We start from the raw sequence: 21,430 nt of genomic DNA, 5'->3' as shown, positions 1-21,430 counted from the left end.
GATGTGGTATCACATCAGTTGAAAACACAGCTAAATACAAAAATTATACAATTCAGAGCAACACACTTTTTCCTGAAACATGATCTTCAAACCTCTACTTGTTTTACTAAAACCTCACTACTTTCTGAATTCAAGTCATATACACATTAGAAGCATAAATAACTTTGAACACTGTATGCCTGGAATGACTCCATCCTCTTGCTTGTTGGAATCCTACTCAACCTTCAGGGAACACCTCTGATGCCACCTCTTTCAGGAAGGTTCTTGTGTTCCTCATCTCATCCACTCAACAAGCCCCTGATCCTGCCAGGCCCTAAGATTACCATGATGAACAGACAGCATCTCCCTCCTTTGCCTTTCTTGTCCCTCTCCATATCCCTTATCCCTAGCATCCTTGCCCCTCTTCTAGGTTCTAAACTCGGGTCTGTGTCTTATCTACCATTGTAACCATTGCAGCACTAACAAAACAACTTATGCAGAGTAGGTACTCAAAAGACAGTTCTTAAATTTGATCCACGTTTTTGTTGATGTGGTTTAAAATACGTAGAAATGAAAGTTCCATAAAGGTATAGTGAACCTTTTTACAGAACTGACTTTTTTCCTACCGGAATGCCATTTTTATTGAGGGCAGCTCATTAGTTTCTCAGGATTTGTGTAAATAACAAAAGAAATAGGCTGTGGTCATGTTATCCTTTCTTTCTCACAGGTGAAGGTAGGGGATTTGAAATTGCCCAAGGCCGCCTTGGACCTGGCAGAATCCACCACTGTATGAGAACAATAGGTTTGGCTGAACGTGCTTTACAGATCATGTGTGAACGGGCAAAACAAAGGGTGGCCTTTAAGAAGAAACTGTATTCACATGTAAGGATAATTACTTATTTGAATTTATTGTAGCCCAATGCACTACACTAACCTTGAACCAAAACAGCATTACTTGATCAGCAAGAGATTTCCTCTGCATAAACAAGGAGAAAATATGTTTTCCACAAAACATATTTATGTCTGAATTTAAATATAGTCTGACCAGAGGTAGTTATCTTTGTGAAAGATTAAATAACTCTTTAAGTGCTGCAACACCTCAGCACACAGAGTGTGGACAATTCCTTCAACTTTCCCAGACTCTCGTTCTCTAGAGAACCTCGTACAGTAGCCCTCTCTGTGGACATGAGAAGGCTGTTGTAAGGAGGAAGGAAGCCTTGTCCTTTGGCTTTCTGGAAGGAATTAGGACAGATAAGTGGAGAGATATAGGAAAATAGCCTAAAACTCAGTGAAATAAGAGAGATATAAAAATGGAATGGACTGCTTTAAAAAAGAAGTGAGCTTCCTGTCAATGGAGAAATGCAAGTAGAAATGGGATCAACATTTGGTGGGATGTTCATGATATTTTGAATTCTCATCTCTAAATTATGTACTACTGAGTCTGTTGTTTACAAAGTACAGTAAACAATATAGTTACATCCTTACATCCAGGCACTATAATCCAAATTAGAGAATATTTATCAAGAGAAAAAGAGACGGTACTTCCCTGGTAGGGCAGTGGTTAAGAATCTGCATGCCAATGCAGGGGACACAGGTTCGAACCCTGGTCCAGGAAGATCCCACACGCCATGGAGCAACTAAGCCCGTGCGCCACAACTACTGAGCCTGTGCTCTAGAGCCCACGAGCCACAACTACTGAGCCTGTGAGCCACAACTACTGAAGCCCGTGCACCTAGAGCCTGTGCTCTAAAACAAGAAAAGCCACTGCAATGAGAAGCCTGTGTGCTACAATGAAGAGTAGCCCCACTCGCCGCAACTAGAGAAAAACCTGCACACAGCAACGAAGACCCAATGCAGCCAAAAATAAATAAATAAATAAATAAATTTATTTTTTAAAAAAAGAGGAAAAGACGCTATCATTTCAGACTTCCTTGCTTACAAGAAATGCTGAAGGGACCTTTTAAGCTGAAATAGAAAAATTTTAAGAGAAATGAGATATCCAAATCATCTCCCCAAAAGCCCTTCTAAATTTTAAGGAGGCAAGAAAAATTATTATTAAATATTTAATACTTATGATTGCTAACATGTAGTGTTAGGTCACACTTGTAGTGATAAAATTGTATTCTAGAGAATCTCGCTAGACATGTTTGCTGGACATGTGTATTTTGGTACATTTTATAAGATTGTCACAAATGTACTTTACAACCCCTTGTAAAGTACATTTGTGACAATCATAAAAATTTTGCTGTATATTTTTTAACTTGAATTCCTATAGGCCATGTTTGCTTTTTTTTGAGATATTATTCAGCATATCTATGATTTAGTTGTAACATTGTTCTTATGGAAAAATAACAGCTTGCTTTATGGCACATACCTAGGAATAATTTGTGGAAGAACCCCTTTAGTTAACATTGAGGGCAAGGATTCAGCTGTTAGATGGGCACTGTTGGAAAAGGTAAGAAGATGTGAATGTTTGAGGCCATGGATACAACTCCACAATGCTGATGGAGTAGGAGCTAAAGAGTTGCTCACGGCATCAACTGTCACTTCTTACACTTTTCTCTTTTCAAGATTGCCTGGGAGGAGCTTCAAGATGGCAGAAGAGTAAGACATGGAGATCACCTTCCTCCCCACAAATACATCAGAAATACATCTACATGTGGACCAACCCCTACAGAACACCTACTAAATGCTGGCAGAAGACCTCAGACCTCCCAAAAGGCCAAAAACTCCCCACGTACCTGGGTAGGGCAAAAGAAAAAAGAAAAAACAGAGACAAAAGAATAGGGATGGGACCTGCACCAGTGGGAGGCAGCTGTGAAGCAGGAAAGGTTTCCACACACTAGGAAACCCTTTCAAGGGCGGAGACTGCAGGTGTCAGAGGGGGAAACTTCGGAGCCACAGAGGAGAGCGCAGCAACAGGGGTGCAGAGGGCAAAGCGGAGAGATTCCCGCACGGAGGATCGGTGCCGACCAGCACTCACCAGCCCTAGAGGCTTCTCTGCTCACCCGCCGGGGCAGGTGGGGGCTGGGAGCTGAGGCTCGGGCTTCAGAGGTCAGATCCCAGGGAGAGGACTGGGGCTGGCTGCGTGAACACAGCTTGAAGGGGCTAGTGTGCCACAGCTAGCCAGGAGGGAGTCCAGGAAAAAGTCTGGAGCTGCCGAAGAGGCAAGAGACTTATTCTTGCCTCTTTGTTTCGCGGTGCACGAGAAGAGGGGATTCAGAGCGCCGACTAAATGAGCTCCAGAAACGGGTGCATCAGCACAGACACCAGGAATGGGCATGAGACGCTAAGGCTGCTGCTGCAGCCACCAAGAAGCCCTTGTGCAAGCACAGGTCACTATTCACACCTCCCCTCCTGGGAACCTGTGCAGCCCGCCACTGCCAGGGTCCTGTGATCCAGGGACAACTTCCCCAGGAGAACACACGGCGCACCTCAGGCTGTTGAAACGTCATGCCAGCCTCTGCCGCCACAGGCTCACCCTGCATTCCGTACCCCTCCCTCCCCCCAGCCTGAATGAGCCACAGCCCCCTAATCAGCTGCGCCTTTAACCCCATCCTGTCTGAGAGAAGAACAGATGCCCTCAGGCGACCTACACACAGAGGCGGGGCCAAATCCAAAGCTAAACCCCAGGAGCTGTGCGAACAAAGAAGAGAAAGGGAAATTTCTCCCAGCAGCCTGAAAAGCAGCGGATTAAATCTCCACAAACAACTTGATGTACCCTACATCTGTGGAATACCTGAATAGACAACAAATCATCCCAAAATTGAGGTGGTGGACTTTGGGAGCAATGATATATATATTTTTTCCGTTTTCTCCTTTTGGGAGTGTGTATGTATATGTTTCTGTGTGTGATTTTGTCTGTATACCTTTGCTTTTACCATTTGTCCTAGGGTTCTGTCTCTTCGTTTTTTGTTTTTTGTTTTTTTGGTATAGTTTTTAGCACTTATCATTGGTGGATTTGTTTTTTGGTTTAGTTGCTCTCTTCTTTCTTTTTTTTTTTAATACTTAAATTTTTTTTTCAATAATTATTTTTTATTTTATTAATTTTATTTTATTTATTTATTTATTTTTCTTTCTTTCTTTCCTTTTTTCTCCCTTTAATTCTGAGCCCTGTGGATGACAGGGTCTTGGTGCTCCAGCCGGGCATCAGGCCTGTGCCTCTGAGGTGGGAGAGCCAAGTTCAGGGTATTGGTCCACCAGAGACCTCCCAGCTCCACGTAATATCAAATGGTGAAAATCTCCCAGAGATCTCCATCTCGATGCCAAGACCCAGCTCCACTCAACGACCAGCAAGCTACAGTGTTGGACACCCTATGCCAAACAACTAGCAAGACAGGAACACAACCCCACCCATTAGCAGAGAGGCTGCCTAAAATCATGATAAGGTCACAGACACCCCAAAACACACCACCAGAGGCAGACCTGCCCACCAGAAAGACAAGATCCACCCTCATCCACCAGAACACAGGCAATAGTCCCCTCCACCAGGAGGCTGACACAACCCACTGAACCAATCTTGGCCACTGGGGGCAGACAGCAAAAACAACAGGAACTACAAACCTGCAGCCTGTAAAAAGGAGACCCCAAACACAGTAAGATAAGCAAAATGAGAAGACAGAGAAATACACAGCAGATGAAGGAGCAAGGTAAAAACCCACCAGACCAAACAAATGAAGAGGAAATAGGCAGTCTACCTGAAAAAGAATTCAGAATAATGATAGTAAAGATGATCCAAAATCTTGGAAATGGAATGGAGAAAATACAAAAAACATTTAACAAGGAACTAGAAGAACTAAAGAGCAAACAAACCATGATGAACAACACAATAAATGAAATTTAAAATTCTCTAGAAGGAATCAAGAGCAGATTAACTGAGGCAGAAGAACGGATAAGTGACCTGGAAGATAATATAGTGGAAATAACTACTGCAGAGCAGAATAAAGAAAAAAGAATGAAAAGAATTGAGGACAGTCTCAGAGACCTCTGGGACAACATTAAATGCACCAACATTTGAATTATAGGGGTCCCAGAAGAAGAAGGGAAAAAGAAAGGGACTGAGAAAATATTTGAAGAGATTATAGTTAAAACTTCCCTAATATGGGATAGGAAATAGTTAATCAAATCCAGGAAAGGCAGAGAGTCCCATACAGGATAAATCCAAGGAGAAACACGCCAAGACACATATTAACAAAACTATCAAATATTAAATACAAAGAAAAAATATTAAAAGCAGCAAGGGAAAAACAACAAATAACATAAAAGGGAATCCCCATAAGGTTAACAGCTGATCTTTCAGCAGAAACTCTGCAAGCCAGAAGGGAGTGGCAGTACATATTTAAAGTGATGAAAGGGAAAAACCTACAACCAAGATTACTCTACCCAGCAAGGATCTCATTCAGATTCAACAGAGAAACTAAAACTTTTACTGACAAGCAAACGCTAACAGAATTCAGCACCACCAAACCAGCTTTACAACAAATGCTAAAGGAACTTCTCTACAAAGGAAACACAAGAAAAGGAAAGGACCTACAATAACAAACCCAAAACAATTAAGAAAATGGTAATAGGAACATACATATAGATAATTACCTTAAATGTAAATGGATTAAATGCTCCAACCAGAAGACCTACACTGGCTGAAAGGATACAAAAACAAAACCCGTATATATGCTGTCTACAAGAGACCCACTTCAGACCTAGGGACACATACAGACTGAAAGTGAGGGGATAGAAAAAGATATTCCATGCAAATGAAAATCAACAGAAAGCTGGAGTAGCAATTCTCATATCAGACAAAATGGACTTTAAAATAAAGACTATTACAAGAGAAAAGAAGGACACTATATAATGATCAAGGGATCAATCCAAGAAGAAGGTATAACAATTGTAAATATTTATGCACCCAACATAGGAGCACCTCAATACATAAGGCAAATGCTAACAGCCATAAAAGGGGAAATCGACAGTAACATAATCATAGTAGGGGACTTTAACACCCCACTTTCACCAATGGACAGATCATCCAATATGAAAATAAATAAGGAAACACAAACTTTAAATGATACATTAAACAAGATGGACTTAATTGATATTTATAGGACATTCCATCCAAAAACAACAGAATACACTTTCTTCTCAGGTTCTCATGGAATATTCTCCAGGATGGATCATATCTTGTGTCACAAATCAAGCCTCAGTAAATTTAAGAAAATTGAAATCGTATCAAGTATCTTTTCCTACTACAACGCTATGAGACTAGATATCAATTACAGGAAAAAAGCTGTAAAAAATACAAACACATGGAGGCTAAACAATACACTACTTAATAACCAAGAGATCACTGAAACAATCAGAAAGGAAATCAAAAAATACCTAGAAACAAATGAAATTGAAAACAGATGACCCAAAACCTATATGATGCAGCACAAGCATTTCTAAGAGGGAAGTTTATAGCAATACAATCCTACCTTAAGAAACAAGAAACATCTCAAATAAACAGCCTAACCTTACACCTAAAGCAAATAGAGAAAGAAGAACAAAAAACCCCAAAGTTAGGAGGAGGAAAGAAATCATAAAGATCAGATCAGAAATAAATGAAAAAGAAATGAAGGAAACAATAGCAAAGATCAATAAAACTAAAAGCTGGTTCTTTGAGAAGATAAACAAAACTGATAAACCATTAGCCAGACTCATCAAGAAAAAGAGGGAGAGGACTCAAATCAATAGAATTAGAAATGAAAAAGGAGAAGTAACTACTGACACTGCAGAGACACTGCAAAGGATCATAATTGATTACTACAAGCAAATCTATGCCAAAAAATGGACAACCTGGAAGAAATGGAAAAATTCTTAGAAAAGCACAACCTTCTGAGACTGAACGAGGAAGAAATAGAAAATATAAACAGACCAATCACAAGCACTGAAATTGAAACTGTGAGGAAAAATCTTCCAACAAACAAAAGCCCAGGACCAGATGGCTTCACAGGCGAATTCTATCAAACATTTAGAGAAGAGCTAACACCTATCCTTCTCAAACTCTTCCAAACTATAACAGAGGGAGGAACACTCCCAAACTCCTTCTACGAGGTCACCATCACCCTGATACCAAAACCAGACAAAGATGTCACAAAGAAAGAAAACTACAGGCCAATATCACTGATGAACATAGATGCAAAAATCCTCAACAAAATACTAGCAAACAGAATCCAACAGCACATTAAAAGGATCATACACCATGGTCAAGTGGGGTTTATCTCAGGAATGCAAGGATTCTTCAATATATGCAAATCAATCAATGTGATACACCATATTAACAAACTGAAGAAGAAAAACCATATGATCATCTCAATAGATGCAGAAAAAGCTTTTGACAAAATTCAATACCCATTTATGATAAAAACCCTCCAGGAAGTAGGCATAGAGACAACTTACCTGAACCTAATAAAGGCCATATATAACAAACCCACAGCCAACATCGTCCTCAATGGTGAAAAACTGAAACCATTTCCACTAAGATCAGGAACAAGACAAGGTTGCCCACTCCCACCACTATTATTCAACATTGTTTTGGAAGTGTTAGCCACAGCAATCAGAGAAGAAAAAGAAATAAAAGGAATCCAAATCAGAAAAGAAGAACTAACGCTGTCACTGTTTGCAGATGACATGATACTATACATAGAGAATCCTAAAGATGCTACCGGAAAACTACTAGAACTGATCAATGAATCTGGTAAAGTAGCAGGATACAAAATTAATGTACAGAAATCTCTTGCATTCCTATGCACTAATGATGGAAAAATCTGAAAGTGAAATTAAGGAAACACTCCCATTTACCATTGCAACAAAAAGAATAAAATACCTAGGAATAAACCTACCTAGGAAACAAAAGACCTGTATGCAGAAAAATATAAGACACTGATGAAAGAAATTAAAGATGATACAAATAGATGGAGAGATATACCATGTTCTTGGATTAGAAGAATTAGCATTGTGAAAGTGAGTATACTACCCAAAGCAATCTACAGATTCAATGCAATCCCTATCAAATTACCACTGGCATTTTTCACAGAACTAGAACAAAAAATTTCACAATTTGTATGGAAACACAAAAGACCCCAAATAGCCAAAGCAATCTTGAGAAAGAAAAATGGAGCTGGAGGAATCAGGCTCCCTGACTTCAGATTATACCACAAAGCTACAGTAATCAAGACAGTATGGTACTGGCACAAAAACAGAAATATAGATCAATGGAACAGGATCCAAAGCCCAGAGATAAACCCATGCACATATGGTCACCTTATTTTTGATAAATGAAGCAAGAATATTCAATGGAGAAAAGACAGCCTCTTCAATAAGTGGTGCTGGGAAAACTGGACAGCTACAGGTAAAAGAATGAAATTAGGACACTCCCTAACACCACACACAAAAATAAACTCAAAATGGATTAAAGACCTAAATATAAGGCCGGATACTATAAAACTCTTAGAGGAAAACATAGGCAGAACACTATGACATAAATCACAGCAAGATCCTTTTTGACCCAACTCCTAGCGAAATGGAAATAAAAGCAAAAATATGGGACCTAATGAAACTTAAAATCTTTTGCACAGTAGAGGAAATCATAAACAAGACGAAAAGACAACCCTCAGAATGGGAGAAAATATTTGGAAATGAAGCAACTGACAAAGGATTAACTTCCAATTTTAGAAGCAGCTCATGCAACTCAGTATCAAAAAAACAAACAACCCCATCCAAAAATGGGCAGAAGACAGAAATAGACCTTTCTCCAAAGAAGACATACAGATGGCCAAGAAGCACATGAAAAGCTTCTCAACATCACTAATTATTAGAGAAATGCATATCAGAACTACAATTAGGTATCACGTCACACCAGCTAGAATGGGAGTCATCAGAAAATCTACAAACAACAAATGCTGGAGAGGGTGTGGAGAAAAGGGAACCCTCTGGCCCTGTTGGTGGGAATGTAAATTGATACAGCCACTATGGAGAACAGTATGGAGGTTCTTTAAAAAACTAAAAATAGAATTTCCATATGATCCAGCAATCCCTCTACTGGGCATATACCCAGAGAAAACCATGATTCAAAAAGACACATACACCCCAATGTTCATTGCAGCACTATTTACAATAGCCAGGTCATGGAAACAACCTAAATGCCCATCGACAGACGAATGGATAAAGAAGATTTGGTACATGTATACAATGGAATATTACTCAGCCATAAAAAGGAATGAAATTGGGTCATTTGTTGAGACGTGAATGGATTTAGAGACTGTCATACAGAGTGAAGTAAGTCAGAAAGAGAAAAACAAATATCGTATATTAACGCATATATGTGGAACGTAGAAAAATGGTACAGATGAACTGGTTTTCAGGGCAGAAATTGAGACACAGACATAGAGAACAAATGTATGGACACCAAGGGGGTGAAAGTGGCGGGGGGCTGGGGGTGGGAGTGTGATGAATTGGGTGATTGGGATTGACATATATACACTGATATGTATAAAATAGATGACTAATAAGAACCTGCTGTATAAAAAAAATAAAATTAAATTAAAAAAAAAAGAAATAATACAGATAGAAACCTTGTACCTTTGACCCAGTTTCTTCCAATTGCAACATCTTATCAAACTATAATACATTATCAGAACCAAGATATTGTCATCAATACAGTCAAGATACATAACATTTCCATTACCACAAAGAGCCCTCATGTTGTCCTTTTATAGCTGCACCCATTTCACTCTCACCCCTCCTCCCTCCTTAACTCCTGGCAACCACTAATCTGTTCTTCATCTTTATAATTTTGTCATTTCAGGAAAGAAATTATACAGTATTTAAACTTTTGTGGTTGGTTTTTTTCATTCAGCATAATTCTTTGGAGATTCATCCAGGTTATATGTATCAGTAGCTGGCTTCTTTTTATTGTTGAGTAGTATTCCTTGGTGTGGATTATCACAGTTTAACTATTCACCTGTTGAGGGATATTTGGGTCCTTTCCAGTTTTGAGCTGTTACAAATAAAGCTGCTATAAACATTCAAGTATAGGTTTTAGCATCAACTTAATTCTTTATTTCTCTGGTATAAATGCCTAAAAACTCAGTTGCTGGGTCATACAGTAGTTGCATGTTTAGTTTTTTAAGAAACCACCCAACTGTCTTCCAGAATGACTATGCCATTTTTCATTCTCACCAGCTGTGTATGAGTGATCCAGTTTCTTAGGAGAACATTATGTGTAATGTTGGCTGTAGATTTTTTGTAGATGTTCTTTGTTAAGTTGAATTCCCCTCTATAATTAGTTTTCTGAGAGTTTTTATCATGAATGAATGTTGAATTTTGTCAAATGATTTTTCTGCATTAATTTGTATGACCATGTGATTTTTTTTTCATCTTGTTAATATGATGGAGTACATTGATGGATTTTCAATACTAAACTAGCTTTGCATCCTTAGAATAAACCCTACTTTGTCATTATGTATATAATTCTTTTTATTTTTTTGGAAAGTTTTGGTTTTTTTAAAATTTACTATGTATTTATTTACTTTGGCTGTGCCAGGTCTTAGTTGCAGCATGTGTGATCTTTAGTTGCAGCATGTGGACTTAGTTGTGGCATGTGGGTTCTTAGTTGAAGTATGCAGACTTCTTAGTTGTGGCATGTGAACTCTTAGTTGCTGCATGCATGCAGGATCTAGTTTCCCGACCAGGGATTGATCACGGGCCCCCTGCATTGGGAGCACAGAGTCTAACCCACTGGCCCACCAGGGAAGTCCCGAGAGTTATGTTTTATTTGGTGGAAATTTTTAGGACTTCAAGCCTGAGAGGCAGCATCTCAAGTAACCCTGAGAGAACTGTTCCTAGGAGGGAGCCAGGATATATAGGAGTTTTGCAACAAAGGGCAGGTAGTCTGAACGTCAAAGATTATTGTTAATTAAAGAAAACCAGATTGTCTAGATTTATGTTAATTCTTCTTTAAACATTTGGTAGAGATCTCCAATGAAACAATTTGGGCCTGGAGATTTGGTCTGGGGTTAGTTTTTAATTTACAATTCAGTTTCCTTAATAGCTATAGGGTTATTCACATTATCTATTTTATATTGAATGAATTGTGGTGGTTTGTATTTTTTGAGGAAGTGATCCATTTTGTCTAAGCTGTCAATTTTATGTGTTTAGAGTTGTTCATAATATTCTCCTGTTATCCTATTGATGTCTGCAGGGTCTTCAGTGATATTCCGTTTCATTACTGAAATTGGTTATTTGTGCCTTCCTTTTCCTTTGTCTGTCTTGTTAAAGGTCTGTCAATTTTACTGGTCTTTTCAAAGAATATGTATTAATTATTAATATATAAAATTATACAATATAATAATTGATATGACAACATTAACAGGATCTTTGTTTCATTGATTTTCTCTATTTTTTTTGTTTTGTTTTCAATTTTATTGATTTCTGCTATTTATCATATCCTTTCTTTTGCTTTCTTCAGACTTATTTTGCTCTTTTTTTATAGGTTCTTGGTGCGGTAGCAAGGAGTATTGATGTGAGACTTTTCCTATTTTCTAATCTATGTGTTTAGTGCTGTAAATTTTCCTCTCAACACTGCTTTACCTGTATTCCACAAATTTTTATGTATTGTATTTTTATATTAATCCCATCAGTGTATTTTTCAATTTTCCTTGAGATCCTCTTTTTAAAAATTTTTTAATTAATTAATTTGTTTATTTTAATGCTATTCTTTAAAAAAAATTTTTGGTCTATTTTCTCTCTGTGGTTCAGATTGGGCAATTGCTATTGTCCTGTCTTCCAGTTCACTGATTTGTTCCTTTGTCCCCTCCATTCTGCTGTTGAGCCCATCCACTGAGCTTTTTATTTAAATGGTCATATTTTTCAGTTACAAAATATCCATTTTTTTCTTCTTTATTTCTTCTTAGTAATTTCATTACTAAGACTTAAGTTCCTTTGCTGAGGATTTCTATTTTCTCATTTGTTTCAGTTGTGTTTCTATTTACTGACTGAAGCATTTTTATCATAGTTGCTTTAAAATCTTTGTCAGAAATTATAACATTTCTGTCATCTCAGAGTTGTCATCATCATAAATTTTGAGACTTCCTGGGTTTTGGCATAACAAATAATTTTTTATTAAAACCTAGACATTTTCATATTATGTTATGAGATTCTGGATCTTATTTAAACTTTCTATTTTAGCTGGGTTTCTCTGACACTGCTCTGTTAGAGGAAGGGGTTGCACCTCATTACTGCCAGGCAGAGGTAGGTAGAAGTCCAGCTTCCCGCTCAGCCTCCACCGGTAGCTGAGGAAAGGGGTGCATTCTCATCACCGGGTGGTCCCCAATGACATCATAGAGGGGAGGGAACTTGTTCCTGGTGTTGCTCCTTACTTGACACTCTCTGTCTGATACCACCCTGGCAGGAGTGTTGAGGTACCTCATCTCGCACTCACAAGGGTGGAAGTCTGTGCTGGCATGAGTAGGAGTGGGGCCAGTGCTTTTTTCTTTAGTATTGGCTTGGGTAGAATGGTTATTCTCTAAGTTTTCTGTCTTTCTAGCTGCCCCTTCCCAATCCTTCAGCTAAAGACAGTATTTGTTGAGGCTGTTTTTTGTTTGATTTTTGTCTGTGCTCATTGGTATTTCCAGGTTGCTGGCTTCTTCAGCTCCAAGTCTGGGATATATGAGACAAAGAGGAAACGGAGGGAACTTACTACCATGTTGTTCTTCTGTTCCCAAAGTCCCTGGCCAGTCTGGCTTCTTCTCTCTACCTTTCAGAGTCTTCTTGTGTTTGTTCTTTTGATGATGCCCAAGATTTTAGTTGTACTTTGCAGGAGGAATAGGGAAAAGTACATCTATTCCATCTTCCTGGAAATAGAAGTCTTTGGAAATACCAATTTCATAATTTGTTCAAGTATTCTATAAACCACAATGTGGAGCTCTCTGGGAAAACCTGAACTGGAGAATAGGGACTGGTGCTGAAGCTGAGGTAGTCTGCTCCACTCTAGATCTGGGGCTTGGGAAACACACACTCAGGCATGTATGCAGAGCACATAGATTTAGCAACTTAGATGAAATGGATCAATTCCTCAAAAGCCACAAAATACCAAAACTCACTGAATGTGAAATAGATAACCTGAATGGTTCTACAACTATTAAAGAAGCTGAATACACAGTTTAAAATATCCTGAGAAAAGAAATCTTCAGGCCCAAATGGTATCACTGGTAAATTCTGCTAAACAGTTAAAGAAGAAATAACACAAATTCTACACAATCTCTTCCAGAAAAATGAAGAGGAGGAAGCACTTGCCAACTCATTTATGAGACCAGAATTACACTAATCCAAAACCAGACAAGAACAAACTACAGACCAGTATAGATGCAAAAACCTAGCAAATGTAATCCAGCAATATGTAAAAAGAACAACCAAGTGAGGTTTATCCCAGGAATGCAAGGCTGATGCATATTCAAATATCAATCATTAAGAAAATTAATCATTGTAATGTGCCATATTAACAGCCTAGAAAAGAAAAACCACATGATCATGTCGATTGATAGAAAAAGGCACTTGACAAACTTCAGCATCTATTCATGATAAAGCTCTCAGCATACTAGAGATAGAAAGGAATTTATTTAACCTAATACGGAGCATCTAAAAATTCTACCGCTAACATCGTACTTAATAATGAAAGACTGAATGTTTTCATTCCCAAGATTGGGACCAAAGCAAGGATGTTTACTCTCACCACTGCTCTTTTTTTTTTTTTAACACTTTTTAAAATTTTATTTATTTATTTATTTTTAGCTGTGTTGGGTCTTCATTGCTGCACGCAGTCTTTCTCTAGTTGGGGCGAGGGGGGCTACTCTTCATTGCAGTGAGCAGACTTCTCATTGCGGTGGCTTCTCTTGTTGCAGAGCATGGGCTCTAGGTGCGCAAGCTTCAGTAGTTGTGGAACGTGGGCTCAGTAGTTGTGGCTCATGGGCTCTAGAGCATAAGCTCAGTAGTTTTGGCACACAGGCTTAGTTGCTCCGTGACATGTGGGATCTTCCCGGACCAGGGCTTGAACCCATGTCCCCTGCATTGGCAGGCGTATTCTTAACCACTGTGCCACCAGGGAAGTCCCATCACCACTGCTCTTTATCATCATAGAGGAAGTCTTAGCCATTGTGGTGAGACAAGAAAAAGAAATAAAGTGCATAGTTGGGGGAAAGAATAGATAAAACTGCCCCTCTTTGCAGACAACATGATTGTGTAGAAAATCCTTAGGAATCTACCAAACAGAACAAAACAATCCTCCTAGAACTAATAATAAGTGAGTTTAGCAAAGTCATAGGATTGAATCAACACATAAAATTAATTTTATTTCTGTATACTAGCAATGAACAATTTTATTTCTGTATACTAGCAGTGAACAATCGGAAGCTGAAATTTTTAAAATACCATTTACAATAGACTAAGAAAGGAAATAGGTACAAATCTAACAAAACATGTATAGAATCTACATGCTAAAAATTATAAAAGTGTAAAAGAAACCAAAAGAAGCCTAAATAAATACAGAGAAATACTGTGTTCATGGATTGGAAGGCTAACATAGTAAAGATGTGAGCTATTCTCAAATTGATCTATAGATTTAATGTAATTCCAATCAGAATCCCAGCAGAACATTTTTGTAGATATAAACAAGTTGATCCTAGAATTTATATGGAAATGCAGAGAAACTAAAATAATAAAACAGTTTGAAAAAGAAGAGTAAAGTTGGAGGAATCACAGTATCTGATTGAAGACTTACCGTAAGCTACGACAAGACAGTGTGGTATAAGGAGAGACACATAGGTCTTTGGAACAGAATAGCAGGTCTAGAAATAGACTCATAAAAACATGGGTCAATTGACTTTTATATATAGGTGAAAATATCACGAAGATAAAAGTCTCCTGACCTGGTATTAGGCAAAATGTTCTTAGACATGCACCAAAAACATGACACATAAGGGAAAAAAATTGACAAATTGGACTTCATTAAAATTGAGCACTTTGGCACTATGAAAGTCACTATTAAGAGAATGAAAAAAGCTATGGACTGGGAGAAAATGTTTGCAAATTACCTATCTAACAAATGACTGAATAATGAACTCTCTAAGCCCAGCTCTCTAAGCCCAATTAAAAAATGGGCAAATGACTTGAACAGACTTGTCACCAAACAATTTATAAATGGCAAATAAACACATCAAGAGGTGACCAATATCATCAGCAATTAGGGAAATGCAAATTAAAACCACCATGAGATATCTCTGCACATTGTTAAAATGGCTAAAATTTAAAAATACTGATGATAGCAAGTGCTGATGGTTTGGAGAGTAAGTGGAACTCATATACTGCTGGTGGGAATGCAAAATGGTACAGTCACTCTGGAAAACTTCGACGGCTTCTTATAAGTATTTACCACATGACCTAACAATTCCACTCCTGGTATTTGCTTTAAAAAGTGAAAAGGTATGTTCACACAGAAACCCATATACAGATATTTACAGAAGCTCTGTTAATAATTCACCAAAAACTGGAAACAACCCAAATGTCCTTCAACAGGTGAATGGAAAAACAAATCGTGGTACATCCCTACAATGGAATACTACTCAGTGATAAAGAGGCATGGACAGTTGATACACAGAACAATTCGGATGAAATTCAAAGGAATTATGCTGAGTGAAGGAAGCCGGTCTCTAAAGAATACATGCTAAATGATTCCATTTATATGACATTCTGGAAAAGGCAACAGTATAATAACTGAGAACCATTCAGTGGTTGCTAGAGGGCAGAAGTAGGGCTAAAAAGGGGCAGCATGAGGGAGTTTTTTGGGGGAGATGAAACTGTTCTGTATCGTGTTTGTGGTTATACCAGTATATACATGTGTTAAAATTCATAGAACTGTTCACCAAAGAAAAAGTTCATGTTTATTAAATAAATAATAGTAATAACACAACAAAAGATGCTGGACCATTCTCACACTGAAATATCTTAGGAATTATCTAGATTGTCAATAAGCAGGTCCACCACCTTACATTTAACGAAGTTTCAATGGGAGTGTGCAGTTAGCATTCAGAAGGGCCAGTAAGGAGTGTCCTGGCAATAAAACAATTGCTCAGTGAGACCATCTTGACTTTAGACACCAGGATATCCAAAATAAATTATTTTTCTGAGCAAATAAAGTTTTTTTCTAAAATCCGCCAATGTTACCTGCAGCATTCCATGGGTATGTGGCTGGCTGGTTATTTCAAACAAATTAACTCTTCCATTTAAAAATATATAGAGGACTTCCCCGGTGGCACAGTGGTTAAGAATCTGCCTGCCAATTCAGGGAACACAGGTTCGAGCCCTGGTCCAGGAAGATCCCACATGTCCTGGAGCAACTAAGCCCATGCACCACAACTACTGAGCCTGCGTGCCACAACTACTGAAGCCCTCATGCCTAGAGCCTGTGCTCTGCAACAAGAGAGGCCACCACAATGAGAAGCCCACGCACCACAACGAAGAGTAGACCCCACTCACTGCAACTAGAGAAAGCCCGCATGCAGCAACTAAGACCCAACGCAGCCAAAGATAAAATAAATAAATATATTAAAAATATATAATAAAAATAAAAATATATAGAGTAAGGCTTGAGAACAGTCCTTGGCGTAGAGGATGTTTTCACCAAACTACCAGTCTGTGTTACATGTGGACCTCTGACACCGGCTTATCTCCTCCTTCTTCTGCTGCCCTTTGCTCCCCTGCAGGAGGTGGTGGCTCACTGGATCGCTGAAAGCCGCATTGCCATTGAGGAGATCCGCTTGTTGACCTTGAAAGCTGCCCACAGCATTGATACTCTGGGCAGCTCTGGTGCTAAGAAGGAGGTGAGGCCCCTTGGACCACCATCTGCCAAGCCTTCTCCAGGAAGTTTGTCCCACTCTTGGGGCATTCCAGGTTTCATGGTGCCTTGAGGGCACTCAGAATATCGGAAGCTTCCATGTGATTTCGGTTTAAAAATTATAAATGTATAATTTATACATTTATACAATCACCCTCGCTAGTTTTCCTTTCACTGGGCTGCTTTAGGGAATGATTTTCAGGATGCAGAATATCTTCAGGTTTCTTGAGATGCAGCAACAGAAGGTAGAGAAGGTAAATACCAAACTTCATACTGACTTGGAATTGTACCCGGTATGTTACTTTCTGCTAACCTCTTGACCTTGGGCAAAGTATCTGACCTGTCTGCCTATGGCCTAGGGTTCTAGCGAAGACTGACCAAGTTGATACAGAATGCAGAGCACTGTGCTGCCAACTAGAAATGTTTCATAGAAGACACCTCTCGTCCCCTGCCTTCTTATGTTTCTGGCTTATTTGGAATAAGAACATGATTGTTTAATTATAAAAGCAATGAAATTGCCAAGGGAAAACTGATTAGCGAAGACTTTTTAACTCTTTATGATCCCTAAGGTGATGAATGTCACTTATCAGTTGCCTGAAATCCTTTCAGAAACAAGACAATGCAAGTAATAAATAAGTTAATAAAATGTGATTTGGAAGAGATATCTCTTTCCAAAAGGTCTGTGTTGACTGAAATATGTCCGTTAGCTGCATTAGTGGATCTTTGTTGGCTTTCATCAAAGATCGTGTTTCAGTGGTGTGTGTATGTGGGAAAGTTCCCTTGTTTCTTTTCACAAAGAAAATACAGATTATATCAAATTTTATCACATTGTGTATTGTCTAAGAAAGGAACATTCTTTTTATATCTTGTTTATGTAGATTGCAATGATTAAAGTGGCTGCCCCTCGGGCCGTCTGCAAAATTGTTGACCAGGCCATCCAAGTGTGTGGAGGTGCCGGTGTTTCCCACGAATACCCTCTGGCTAACATGTGAGTAGATGTCATTTAATCACCATCTACATTTTATGGGCTTGGAGTTAAAAATCTACAGATGGCTTGATACTAACTGTTTATGAAGAAAATAAAGATAACTAACTTACTTTAAAGCATAATTGAAGGCTAACTGAGGCAATATAGGTATTTTACTATAGAGCTCAGTACCAATAAATAGTTTTATGATTACAATTGTCATTTCACTCAACCATGTTCACTTTTACACTGAGAAGATGCACTGAGGGTTCCTGGGCTGTAAATAACTCATGGGGGTTCACCCTGGAACAGGAAGGAGAGGAGGGGAGCAGAGCAAGGCTTAGGTATGCACTTAGGACACTTTACCACCCACAACCGGAGGCCGTGGCCAGACTGCGGCAGTGCATGCCAGCCACCATCTCATGTCCACATGTGCTTGCTGAGATCAAGAAGGAATACTCTCCACTGCCCATCACCACCAGGCATGTTGCCACCTTCTCTCTCACACTGGAGATAAGAGGCTGGTGCCCCATCAGTTTATCCCCCATCAATTTTTAATAAGAAAGAACTAAATATATAGTACTATATATTTATAGTATATAAATGTTATATATTCTTCATGGCCTGTGGATTACCTAAGATATCTCCTAGTTCTAGCAAATACTAGTACCTACAGCAAACCAAGACTGAGATTAAGCCCACTGCACTGTGCCATTTAAGATTCCACTCCCAAGATGAGGACTTGAAAATGGCATTTCACAAGCCCTTGGGCTGACTTTCCTTGATTTTCCCTGTGCAATTTTCTTATCACTGCCTTGGCGAGATTTCAAACAATAATACTCTTGGCTTAGAATCAGAGTGACTGATGTTAAAGCATCAGGTTCCTCTTTGATAAGTCCTGCCATCCCTGCTCTTTGTGTTTTTGCAGGTATGCCCTAACGCGAACTTTGCGCTTAGCAGATGGGCCCGATGAAGTTCACCTCTCGGCAGTCGCAAAAATGGAGCTGTGGGACCAAGCCAGAAGCCTGAGGGCCAAGGTGTAGAATTCATTGGCTCCAGCATTTGTATCTCATTCAGCTTTTGCAGCAGTTTAAGCACAGGATTAATTACTCACTTTGGTAAAGATTTGAGCATCTGTTTTAATCAATGGGTTTTGTCATTTCAAGGGTCACACTTAAAATCTTATAATTTCAAGGGTTTCAGTGAAAAAGGAAATTTCATAGCTGTTGTCATTCAGTCTAACACCTAAGTGTATAGCATTTATTTTTTAAATGCTCCTCTTGTAAAGAAATCATGAAATAAATTGGCAAACTAAAGCATAGTGTAAAAATATTTTCACTTTTTTACTTTCAGGAATTGTTCCATTTAAATAAATAGTCAAGGAATATTTAATCACTACTTTGTAAAAAATATTGTGGGATCCCCTTTTTAACATTGGTTTTAGGGGCTGGCCTAACACTTTGTGGTAATGTTTGCCCTGGAGAAGGATGGATGACTGATTGGGTCATTTTAAAGTTTGTATTGCTATAAGCCTCTTCATAATTCAACAGGAAGCATTTATACATAAAATCCGATTGTTACTAGAGGACATGGCATCTTATGAGAAAATATAATTAAGATAAATTTTAATTATGTATAAAATGTTGATGCTAACAGTGGATAGTTTAACCTACAAGAAAGTTATGCAGTTTTGAGAGGAGATTAAAGACAGTGTTCTCTGAACACCATTCTGTTAATAGCAACACCCTAAGCCAACATCATTGGGGCACTTTAAGTCAGCGCTGCCGAGGACTGCAGCCCGGGCCATGTTGTAAGTCTTGAGCACCTGAATTGTGGTCAGCATAACTGAGGAACTGAATTTTTGATTTTTTAAAAATTTAATTAATCTAAATATAGATTCTCAACTCAGTTACTGGAAAACTTTTAAGTATGCTTGGAATAACTTGTGTATGTGAATTGTCTTTTGCAAATATAAATTTTATGAAATCTAAATACGGAGCAAGTATTTTGAATGAAAATTTAACATCCAAATTAAGAAAGTATATAATATATACCAGATTTTGAAGACTCAGTACGAAAAAAAAATTAAATGTCTCATTAATACTTTTTTAATATTGATTACATGCTGAAATGGTAATATTTTGGATATATTGAGTTAAATAAAATATATTATTTAAATTAATTTTACCTGTTTCTCGTTACATTTTTAGTTTGTGGAATTGGAATAGTTACTGGCAAATTTTTTTAATTTTCAAATGAAAGTATTTTGAGTTTGGAAAGCTTTAAAACTGTTTTATCAGAAAGCATACACATCACATGAATTTATTGATGCGTAGAGATTATTTCAATCATTATTTAAATGTCATCTTGGAGTGGGGTTAGGGCCAGACATTTATGAAGCCCATGTCATGTGGGCTTTGTAAACATTTGCCTTTGAGCCTTAACCTCGCTGCACATCGTATTTCTTTTTGTATGTTGGGATTAACTTTTAAACCTAGAGGACCCTTATCTACTGAGGGCTTGTGTGGGAATCACTGAAGCCATATAGAAGCACTTTGATACTTGTGAACCACAATAAAGTACTTTATAAGGCATCCTTATTTAAAGTGGATAAAATCTTATAACCCAAGCTGGTCAAGCTTATTACTAGTTTTAAAAGCTGCGACTTAGGACAAATCAGGATTGTTTCTGAACAATTAGAATTAAAAGTTATATCTGGTAGTTGTAATTTTGTGATGATTTTTTCTTCTTTGAGAAGAACTGGCTATATTGGTGGTTGATTCATTTCAGTTGATCTGTTTTTATCTATGTCTGTCACATCCACAGCCATCCCCCAATGTGATCCATATTCACCTCTCTCAACTACCTTTAATTTATTCAGATAAAATCATGTTAAAAAAGAGTAGTAAAAGTTGTTGAAACAGAAAATTCCAGTCTCCAAAGGATAAAGTAAGACCAAGGGAACTATGCCTCAGTCACAGTGAGTGAATGACTGACTGTAAACATGGGAGTGGCAGGGCCATTTCTGGGGTCTCCTCAGGCTGTCACTGTGGGTCACTCTGAGCAGTCCACCCAGGACAGTCAGCCAGGTTTGCCAGGAATTTGAACCCACACAGCTGTAAAATGAGAAGTAGCCCTTCAGGGTGACCCCACACAGGAAGGCAGGAAGAAGGGGAGAGCTCACCAGTCAGGGCTTTAACCAAGATTTGCGGTGTGGGCAGCAGCAGGGGAGGAGGGGCTGTGGCTGCCCGACAGGAAGTCACCATAAAGCTCTACACATAAGCAGTCACAGAAGGTGTGGCAGTGCTTATCCAAAGGAGCAGCCAGTTAAGGATCTCTGGGAGTTGATGTTCTAACCTCTTAAGAACACACAAGAGAAATTTCAGCTGATCACGGGGGAGCTGATTTCCTCATCAACCTGTTTACAAGGCTTTCCCCAGGTCCACGTCACTCCAGCTCTTCCCACAACTCTGGTCTACTTACATGTCATAGGCATGTGTGCATTTTGTCGAAGAAAATAAAGTGGGTGACAGCAGCAAAACCAATAGTAGCATGTAGGTGAT

General features: G+C 38.6%; 1 protein-coding gene across 2 annotated transcripts in view; it reads left to right on the top strand.

Moving 5' to 3' along the window:
• The window catches only part of ACAD11 (acyl-CoA dehydrogenase family member 11), a 96,773-nt gene extending 76,840 nt beyond the window's left edge, over window positions 1-19,933 (top strand). The window contains exons 17-21 of one of the 2 annotated variants that reach the window (XM_068545924.1): window positions 707-861; window positions 2,551-2,724; window positions 16,770-16,886; window positions 17,779-17,888; window positions 18,796-19,933. In XM_068545924.1, coding sequence (XP_068402025.1) covers window positions 707-861; window positions 2,551-2,724; window positions 16,770-16,886; window positions 17,779-17,888; window positions 18,796-18,910 — 671 coding nt within the window. In that variant the 3' untranslated portion in view covers window positions 18,911-19,933. The remainder of the gene's footprint in view (window positions 1-706; window positions 862-2,550; window positions 2,725-16,769; window positions 16,887-17,778; window positions 17,889-18,795) is intronic. The other variant, XM_068545925.1, reaches the window with a different exon arrangement.
• Window positions 19,934-21,430: the final 1,497 nt, after the last annotated feature.

Source organism: Eschrichtius robustus, chromosome 6, assembly GCF_028021215.1.
Source record: "Eschrichtius robustus isolate mEscRob2 chromosome 6, mEscRob2.pri, whole genome shotgun sequence".
In the NCBI taxonomy this organism is placed as follows: domain Eukaryota; kingdom Metazoa; phylum Chordata; class Mammalia; order Artiodactyla; family Eschrichtiidae; genus Eschrichtius; species Eschrichtius robustus.
This window is presented reverse-complemented; position numbering and strand designations above follow the sequence as displayed.